Source organism: Salvia miltiorrhiza, chromosome 8 (assembly GCF_028751815.1).
Source record: "Salvia miltiorrhiza cultivar Shanhuang (shh) chromosome 8, IMPLAD_Smil_shh, whole genome shotgun sequence".
NCBI lineage: Eukaryota > Viridiplantae > Streptophyta > Magnoliopsida > Lamiales > Lamiaceae > Salvia > Salvia miltiorrhiza.
The window spans coordinates 27,334,471-27,343,973 of NC_080394.1; the positions used below are offsets into that span (position 1 = coordinate 27,334,471).

Here is a 9,503-nt window from a genome sequence, read left to right on the forward strand (position 1 = left end):
AACCAACCGGATTTCCCACCACCACCGTTTTCCCTCACCTCCACCATAACCACCAAAAACGCCATATCCACCGTCACCAAATCTCCACCACCATCGTTTTTTTTTGTTTGCACAGATTTGCAGATCTAGGGTCTGTGCTTGGCCGTGAGCGGCGGCGGCGGCGGCGTGACTCAGGATCGAGGGAGTACAAGCACGGAGGCAGCGATGATCTGCTATTGATGTCGGAGGTCAGAGAGAGCGGAGTCGATTTTGGGCTGCGGGTGGTGGGGGAAGTAGCGGCGGGTGCGACGCGGTTCTGGGGAGGGGGAGGGTCCGACGGGGGGAGAGAGGGTTTGCGGCTGAGGCCCTGTGGGGCTCGACGGCAGCAGTGCGACGCGGTTCTGGGGAGGGGGAAGTGGCTGACGGCGGGAGGCTGGGCTCGGCGGCGGCGGCTGTGCGATGCGGTTCTGGGGAGGGGGAGGGTTCGACGGGGGACGGGGGGGAAGGTGACGTGTATAGAGAGAGAGAGAGAGAGTGGGGTGTGAGAGAGAGAGAGTGGAGTGTGTGTGTGTGTGTGTGACGTGGTGATGATGTGGCATTCCGGCGTTCACGTCAGAATGCCGGTCGCCGGAATTGAAAAATGTGTCAAAATTGAACAACTTCTTAAATTGGTGTATTAAAATGTAAATTCCTAACTTCACGTCAAATATGGATTTTCGACAAAGTTTGTGTATTTAGGTGCAATTTTCCCTTAAATATATAGTAATATTTTTTTAAAATACATTTGAAAACCCTAGTCTAGACATAACATTCAGTCGCCCACTCACTCTCATCTCTCCCTATTTCACTCTTTGCGGCGCCACCCCAAGGCTGTGCCCTTGTTCCTCCGCCTCCGGCGCTGCCGCGGCAACGGTGCTAGCAGCAGCCCTCGTCCCAGTCGTGCGCTGCTCATCCCTTGCTACAGCTCCCCTGCTCCTCCGCTGCTATAGCTGCGTCCAGCAAGATAGTAGGCGTTTAGGCGGCACAGCCCAGGCCTGGTTCCTCCTCGATCGTCGCCGGCGTCCAGCAAAGCAATACGTTCAAGGTGGCTCAGAGTAGTATGTTAAAATCCAAATAAGAATTTTTTATTCTTGTATAGCCCACGCCTTCCCTTACTGATATAGAAATAATAGAATCTTAAAATCCAAATAAGATGTTGGACATCAATCTATTTCGTGAGGAGAAGGGCGGCAACCCTGAGAAACTCAGGGAGTCTCAGCGCCGTCGTTTCACCGACGTTCATATTGTTGATGAGGTGATTGAGCTCGACAGGGCTTGGAGGCAGCGTGAGTATCTAATCGAGGATATCTGAAATTATATTACGTGTTTTTAGCCGTTTCTGTCGATTTATGAAACTTGTAGGTGATGTGGTTGATTGTAGGCCAATTTGAGCTGGATGGTTTGAGGACCTCCAGGAACAAGATAAGCAAAGAGATTTCTCGCCTAAAAATTGTGAGTTTCCTGTTTCGTTTTTCGATTATTAATTATCACAATTTGTTCATAGAAACAATGTGATGCTTCGTATAGGAAAAAATATATTTGAAGGGAAGAAAGTATGATTTGATTTGTGATGGTAGTGTTGTCTTTTTTCTAGAATAAGTAAAATGAAAATGTCAATGAAAATCAGATTGAGATTTCTTTCTAATTGCATTGCTGTCTCGTTCCCTTTGTATATTGCTTATGTGTATGTTTTTGGTGTCAAATCGTAGAGAACATTTTTATTGCTGTATGGTTGACCTGGTCCACGATTGTTATATGCATCAGTGGAAAAAGTGAAACGAAGAAGAAAACTTATCATATTGATCGATGAGTGTAAACCTCTTTGACAATTTCGGATTCTTGGAAGTGGCAGTTTGTCCGTCTATCTGTATACTGCAAAACCTATCTGTTACATTGATGCAACTTAACAGCATTCTGAAGTGATGAATCTAAAATGATGTAATTGAGTTATATGTGTTTCCTCTGTTTTATTGAAAGGCTGGAGAAGATACAAAAGGTTTGGTTGAAAGTACAGATAAAAACAAAGAACTGACTGTACAAAAGGAGGCCGAGGTGCAGGAGGCTCTAAAAGCATTGCAATCTAGATTAGGAAACATTGGAAACCTAGTGCATGATTCTGTCCCCGTTGACAATAATGAGGTGTGTTTGACGTCTTATTGTTCACAAGAACTTGCATGCCTCTGTGCTGGATAATCTTTTCAATGAAATGTGACATTTTTCAGGATAACAATGCCGTTATAAGGTCTTGGGGAGAGAAGAGGATGGAGCCAAAACTGAAGAATCATGTGGAGCTTGTTGAGCTTCTAGGAATTGCGGATTTGAAGAAAGGTGCTCACTTTACTTAAAAATACATATAAGAAATTTTGCAAGTGAAATTGCAGCTGCTGTGTACTTGCCATGGCAGTACAAGCCAGAAACTTCATGATTATGTGGGTGAATATTAGTTTATACTTGTAGAGGGTTTCCTTTAAACTGCTATCTTTGTTATTTATAGCTATAGTGTCCAGACTTAAATTTCATGTTATTATCAACTTTGGAGTTGAGAAGGACAGGAGAAAAGAGTAAAAACCAACCAATCAAGCATATTCCTCCAGCAGACATTTATTAGCCTATGCTTATTTTCAATTTTTATACTCGTCGCAATAACTAGTTTGTTAATATAAAGTGGATTTCAATATTTTAGGTGCAAATGTTGCGGGAGGTAGAGGTTTCTATCTGAAAGGGGATGGAGTACTGCTTAATCAAGCTCTAATCAACTTTGGTCTTCATTTTTTGAGGAAGAGGGGATTTATGCCGTTGCAGACTCCTTTCTTCATGCGGAAAGATATTATGGCTAAGTGTGCCCAGTTGGCTCAATTTGATGAGGAGCTTTACAAGGTAACCTTTTCTTCTCGTCGAATAGCTTAAGAAATGTGTTCCAAAGTTTGTACCTTAATAATGCCTTTAAATTTAGAGAGAAGATACGACATTACCACCTGAATCCATTCAGGCACAACATGCAATGGTAATGTGTACTTTTCAAATTATGGTCAAAATTCACGAGAATACATTTTAAGAGATGAAGCATTTAGTTAATATTGCCTAGAATATCGGTATAATGCGGATAAGTATGTTTAGCAGCTTATTAGCTTGATAATTATTGTTTACTAATTACATATGCTGATAAGTATGCTTAGTAGCATATTATCTTGATAACTATTGTTTGCTAATTACATATGCTGATAAGTATGCTTAGGCTTGGTATTTTTTAAAAGTTATCATTTATCTAATTCTTTAGTTCTAATGCGATTAAATAATATCCCTGTCATCCTTGTGTTTTCTATAAAAAGAAAATACAAAATTTTTCTATGCAAATTTAAGTGGGTTCCTGAATGAGATGTCTGAACTGTATATGAAAAAAATATTTTGGCTTTTTTTGTGTCTAACAGGTAACTGGAGAAGGGGACGACAAATATCTGATAGCTACTGCTGAACAGCCGCTTTGCGCTTATCATCTAGACGATTGGATTCATCCTACCGAACTGCCTTTGAGGTGTGCGATCTATGAAAAGAAAGCCCCAATTTGCTTGTCTTGTCTTGGTGCATTCTTATGTTAGCTTATACTGATTTGACGCCTCCAACAGAGTTCCTTCTTTGGTTTTTTATTTATGTTTGATGGACTCTATGGTTTCTTTTAGATATGCAGGATATTCTTCCTGCTTTAGGAAAGAAGCTGGTTCGCATGGTCGAGATACTCTGGGAATTTTCCGTGTTCACCAGTTTGAAAAGGTTGAACAGTTCTGTATGACTAGTCCAAACGCAAATGATTCATGGGAAATGCATGAAGAAATGCTAAAAAATTCAGAGGATTTTTACCAGCTGGTATCGTTTTGGTCCCTCTTCTGATTAATTTTATTTTTTAATTAATACTACCACACACTGGGACCTTGTGCCATTGCATTGCATTTACCAAACTAAATTGGCTACTTTATGGTTGTCCCCTAAACTTAGATGCTTCTAATCGAACTTTGTGAAATTATTCGTGAGCAGCTAAATATTCCCTATCAAGTTGTATCTATCGTCTCTGGTGCTCTGAATGATGCTGCTGCAAAGAAGTATGACTTGGAAGGGTGGTTTCCAGCATCAAAGACTTATAGAGAACTTGTTTCCTGTTCAAATTGCACCGACTATCAGTCAAGAAGATTAGAAATACGATATGGACAAAAAAAGGTAGAGTTGGCCTGCGTTGTGTTGCTTGTTTATATTTATAAGGTTTTTGTGTTCTGAGCTTAATCTAATTTTGCCTAAGGTTTGACTCTTTAATGTCGAGCATATGATTTGAAAGATATTGAGTCTATTGAACTGTTGCAGAGTAACGACAAGACTAAAGAGTATGTCCACATGTTAAACTCCACCCTGACAGCAACGGAGAGGACCATGTGTGCCATCCTTGAGAACAACCAAAAGGAAGATGGGGTCGAGATACCAGAGGTTCTTCGACCATTCATGGACAATATATCTTTCATTCCGTTTAAAGCCCCCCCTAGCAAAGACTCCAAAGGAAAAAAGAGCAAGGAATAACAAGGATTCTTGTCTCCCACTATTGTGGAATCTTTTTTTATTTTATGCTCATCGATGCATTCATCCCAACTTCCCCCGTTTACCTACGTTTTTGCTTTTGCCTGCAACTTCCACACATTCTTAGTTACATTTAATGCAAACTAGCTATGCTTTTGATGGACTGAAACTGTACTATACTTTAGTTTCTATCTTTCGCTCATCATTGATGTTTCTTTTTTGTTGCAAATCAACGTTTGTAACCTCCATTTGATCGAATTGATACAATACAAAGTGTTCTATTTTTACTTTTGAGTTAGTCGAATTATATATTAACAACTGGAACTGTTACAATACAAATTATATTCGACCCGTGTTTTTTGGTAGCTCCATTAAAATGAAACCATTTCTCTATGATCAAAACAGTTGTGTTAAATCCTGAAAAAAATTCATCGACAGAAGCTTCATTTAATACTTTTGTTAATATTTTTTCATCCTCGTCTAATATTTCCCTACTTGTGTAGAAGTAGTGGGTTTTAGAATGCCAATCAGAAGCCGAGTATTTTTGTTACAGGCTTACAGCAATAAAATCTAATTAACTTAGGAGAGAATCTGTAACCATTCCACATTTCAAAATAATCAGCAAACAAATTCAACCACATCTACATCTCAAAAGGATGTTATGGTTATGTATACATATTACAGATGCTGCGGTAATTTGCAGAAACTTTTCTGGGCCAAGTCACGGTTACAATAGAGCGAGAGATCACAATATGCTAAGCTCCTTCTGCCAAGGTTCCCTTCGATGTGCTGATGTAGAGTACTGCAAATGAAAGCAATATCTCAGGGTCAAGAAGAAGTTGAACACAGATAAACATTTGACAAAGCCCATCTCTGCTAGTTGTTGTTACCATTATTTCCTCTGATGAAGGCATCTCCATATTTGTTCTTCAACTGACCATTCACATACTCCTCTGTTTGTTCCATTGCAATATTCATGTATCCATCCAGACATGCAAGGATACCTGAATGATAAAATTATACATGAAGAAGAAGCTCGTGAGTTGTTTAGGCAGATTAAGCAAGAAGCAAGTGAACTTCCCTCAGTTCAAAATCATCTTAAAAATTAAACATATTCATCTACTAAGCCATTTCAAGGTACAAGAATCAAAAGCCAGAACAGGTTTGCCAAATAACTTCAGGTTATCATTCCGCAGCTAACTACATACACATTAAATAAGTCATCTCTTCCGTCGAGACTGGTGAAAGATAATGTTTAAATTGGCTGAATAGTTAGTTATGTAAAAATTACTTGAAGGGTACCAAGCAACCACCATGAACAAACTCCGAAACACACGAGAACCACCCATTGCATCCCTCCCTTATTACCCAGCACCTATTTCCTCTCCCTACAAACAAACTCCACTTTGAGAGTGATCCAACAAGCATTTCACATTAATGGAGTAACTGTTTAGGTGCATCAAGGTAGGCAGTGAGCCACTCCACTAAAAGAGTGGATCTCGGATTTCAAATAATAATAGCAGCAGGCTCATGAGCTCTAGGCTCTCACAGTCTTGGTTTCGGGAGTTACAAATTTTAAAAAGAAACTGTGTGAGTTAGGCATGTGAAAATTACTAAGGCCTAATACAGCAGCCTACTTAAGCAAGACAAGGATCATGCCCAAAGGTAGAAACTAATCAAAAGTAAATCCCCCTAGCATACTTCAAAATTACTTCTTGCTGATGTTTAGCATACAATTACAGAGAACATATACAAACAATAAAAGAAAAAAGAAAATGACGCAATCAGAACCAGAATATAAGCAAATACGCTACACAAACAAAATCCCAAGAAAGATGCAATCGTGGAGAGGGAGATGGAATTCACCTCTATAATCGACACCGGAGTTCAATTTGACAACCACGGGTCGTCCACGTATAGATTTCAGAAAATCTGCCGGAGTTTTCGTGCCCGACAGTTTCTCCCCGGCACCGCTCATTTTTCCAAATTAATTGCAAAACTGCTGCCGCAGAAACAACACAAACACGATTACATATCCTCAAAACAGAAATAAAATGAAATTTTCTGATAAACTCACGCAGAAACAAAATGTCTGGTTTTTAGTTATATCTCTCAGTACACCCTCAGTCGAATTGAAAAGAGGAAAAACTAAAATCTCGACTTTCTTTGACAACGAGGAAAGAAAGCACTCGAATTTGCATAATTCTCCGATATACATGGTTTTCTATTCACCGAAAATTCCGCATAAATCCAAATAATACAAATAAACGGCGACCGAGAAACTCACCAAGAAAATCTGTAGACTCCGGCGACGACGCGATTTGGTGCGATCGGTGATTGCGATTCCAGAGAGAGAAGAAGAAATTTAATTTGACAACTTGTAATGTTTTTCCTTTTCCTTCTTGTTGCCTCAACTTTCTTGAATCCAAACTAGAGAAGTGAATTCAGGGTTCTTTCGTCATAGGGTTTTCAATTTGTGTTTTTTGGACTGGGCTGCTAAGTGGGCTTTGAGATTTTTAGTTGGCCCATTATTATTCACGGTAGATATTTTTATTTTAGAATCGTATTCAATCTATTTTTCTAAATTTTGATAATAAACATTGTTTATTATTGTAAATATATTATATATTGTACATTATTACTTATATATATATAGATATATGATGGAACATAGATATTCAGTTACGATAATACAGATCACCGTTTTCTCTCCTCTTTATGTCCTTCTCTGCTCTCTGAAATTTATGTGCTTGATAAAGAAGATATTACAATACGTTTATGAGCACGAGTCTTTAGCCAATTGAGTGATCACGGAGATAGACTATAAGAAAAAATCGTATTTTTCTTGCAAGGTAATTTCTTTCGATTCGCAAATTATATGAATCGAAACATCTGAAATTTATGTTTATTCCGAAATTCAGGTTGTTACAGAATTACTGATTTTGACGGCAGGTTGTTACTGAAAACCTGTTTCATGCTTATGCCGAAATTCATATGATTTTGTTGTTACTTATTTTAAAATACTGATTACTTATTTTGATGAACTCTGCCGAAATTCTCGAATGAATTTTTGTTTAATCTGTTTAATTAGGTCTACGTGTTTGTGTTTGTATGTTTTGGGGGAAGAAATTTATTTTGATTTTGTTGAGGTTCTGGAGGGATCGAATGATTTCATTTTTATTTTTTGGATTTCATTGATGTTTCGAAAAATTCCCTTTCATGCCGACTAAATTTCTAAGTTTCGGTTTTATATGTGATGATACTTCATCATTTGTACTCTTTGAAAACCATTATACTTGTTGCGTCATCATATTAGAATGGATACTATAATTAAGAGAATTAAAAGCATAAGTTTATATCATGCTTAAAGGACATGTGGATAGGAATGGGTTTGTTTATGGAGCAATTATTAAGTACCCAATTAGTGTGTATATATCGTGCCGTGAAAGGTCTTCTCAATTTATAGTTTAGTAAATTCAGAGTTTAGTTGGAAATTATTTGAATTATTTGAGTTTAATTAGGTAAACTCTGCTTATATAATTTTTAATAAAAATAAAGATATATTTAATATGTTGGGATAAACGTATTAATTTCTTAAGAATTTTCTCCTTACGGATAGAAATTATTATGTCTTAAGGATCTTCTCTCAATTATAATATTTATTATTTGTTATTTATTAAATGAATTGGTTGAAAAATAATTGCGTATGATTGTCTATTTTTCTCTTGATAAAGGTGGTCGAGGGAGAGGCCGAGGAAAAGCAAATTGGTCCCGACGTGGTGGACGAGGTTGGTCCATAGAGGAGGTCGAGGTTGTGGATACAAGCATGTTGCTAGATTCCAAAGTCATGAAAAATGATTTCATTAGACATATCATCAACAAAAAGTTAGTACATCTCAGCAAACTACAGAAACACAACAAACTTGTCATAGGTGTGGGTGCGGGGGTCATTGGACTCGTACATGTCGCACTGCAAAGCATCTCGTTGAAGCATACCAAAAGTTGCAAAAGGACAAGAAAGGAAAGAAAATTCGAAGTGAAATACACCATGCCAATTTGCCTGAAGCAAATTTGGAGTTTAATGCTGATGTTGATGATTTAATGCAACTTGATCTCCATAATCTTCAAGATCAAGTTGCATTAAATCATCATCATCAGCATTAAACTCCAAATTTGCATCAGGCAAACTGGCATGGTGTATTTCACTTCGAATTTTCTTGCCTTTCTTGTCCTTTTGCAATTTTTGGTATGCTTCAACGAGGTGCTTTGCAGTGCGACATGTACGAGTCTAATGACCCCCGCACCCACACCTATGACAAGTTTGTTGTGTTTCTGTAATTTGCTGAGATGTACTGACTTTTTGTGGATGAGATGTCTTATAAAATCTTTTTCCATTACTTTGAAATCTAGCAACATGCTTGTATCCACGACCTCGACCTCCTCTATGGGGCCAACCACATGATACTTTTGATAGTTAAACGTAGACAAGCAAATTTCAAATATAAATATCACCCATGAAAAGAACGCTATGCTATTCCATTCAATTTCCCCCCTACACATGGATCAATTTATGATTTTGATTTAAGGTTTAATATTTCATAACTAGAGTTTCTTAATTTAGTGATCTATAATTAGGATTTAGTAATTAATTTTACTAGAAATATTAATTAAATCAACTGATTAAACATAATAAAATTATATTTTGAAACACACATGCATTTATTTATCCTAAAGTATAAGTGTATGTATAAATGTATTCTATTTAAAAATATAAGATAAAACACACACATACTTAAACAAATTCAAAATTAAATGCGGACAAGGCAAGTACTGAAACTATGGACCTAATGCAGCGCCTATGCCATCAAACAATATTTGTAAGTCCTTGGACTCATCCCTAATTAATTATTACAAGTTGTTTTACGAAA

The 9,503-nt window shown here is 37.7% G+C and overlaps 2 protein-coding genes across 4 annotated transcripts; one reads left to right on the forward strand and one right to left on the reverse strand.

The window, feature by feature from the left end:
* The first annotated feature begins 765 nt into the window (after positions 1-765).
* LOC130997392 (serine--tRNA ligase-like) lies at positions 766-4,862 on the forward strand. 2 transcript variants are annotated; one of them, XM_057922680.1, is made up of 10 exons: positions 788-1,304; positions 1,400-1,470; positions 1,996-2,157; positions 2,241-2,346; positions 2,702-2,895; positions 3,447-3,550; positions 3,696-3,879; positions 4,048-4,227; positions 4,369-4,592; positions 4,642-4,862. In XM_057922680.1, exons 1-9 carry the CDS (start codon positions 1,172-1,174, stop codon positions 4,576-4,578), a joined length of 1,344 nt encoding a protein of 447 aa, XP_057778663.1. In that variant the 5' UTR covers positions 788-1,171; the 3' UTR covers positions 4,579-4,592; positions 4,642-4,862. The 2 variants fall into 2 exon arrangements, with proteins under 2 accessions (XP_057778662.1, XP_057778663.1); XM_057922679.1 differs by having other exon boundaries at positions 766-1,304; positions 4,369-4,862.
* A 292-nt stretch (positions 4,863-5,154) lies between these two features.
* Positions 5,155-7,096, reverse strand: LOC130997393 (sm-like protein LSM36B). Of its 2 annotated transcripts, none has more exons than XM_057922682.1 (4): positions 6,863-7,096; positions 6,442-6,574; positions 5,466-5,579; positions 5,155-5,377 (listed from the first exon to the last, which is right to left on the reverse strand). In XM_057922682.1, exons 2-4 carry the CDS (start codon positions 6,551-6,553, stop codon positions 5,331-5,333), a joined length of 273 nt encoding a protein of 90 aa, XP_057778665.1. In that variant the 5' UTR covers positions 6,554-6,574; positions 6,863-7,096; the 3' UTR covers positions 5,155-5,330. The 2 variants fall into 2 exon arrangements, with proteins under 2 accessions (XP_057778665.1, XP_057778664.1); XM_057922681.1 differs by having other exon boundaries at positions 6,442-6,577; positions 6,863-7,041.
* Between the last annotated feature and the right edge of the window lie 2,407 nt (positions 7,097-9,503).

Excerpts from the sequence above, each read along its gene's own strand:
- LOC130997392 (XM_057922679.1), top strand. The coding sequence starts at position 1,172 with ATGTTGGACATCAATCTATTTCGTGAGGAGAAGGGCGGCAACCCTGAG. Across the intron at positions 1,471-1,995 it reads AGATTTCTCGCCTAAAAATT|GCTGGAGAAGATACAAAAGG; the intron begins GTGAGTTTCCTG and ends TTTTATTGAAAG. Across the intron at positions 2,158-2,240 it reads TCCCCGTTGACAATAATGAG|GATAACAATGCCGTTATAAG; the intron begins GTGTGTTTGACG and ends GACATTTTTCAG.
- LOC130997393 (XM_057922682.1), bottom strand. The coding sequence starts at position 6,553 with ATGAGCGGTGCCGGGGAGAAACTGTCGGGCACGAAAACTCCGGCAGAT. Across the intron at positions 5,580-6,441 it reads CTCCGGTGTCGATTATAGAG|GTATCCTTGCATGTCTGGAT; the intron begins GTGAATTCCATC and ends TTTATCATTCAG. Across the intron at positions 5,378-5,465 it reads CTTCATCAGAGGAAATAATG|TACTCTACATCAGCACATCG; the intron begins GTAACAACAACT and ends TTTCATTTGCAG.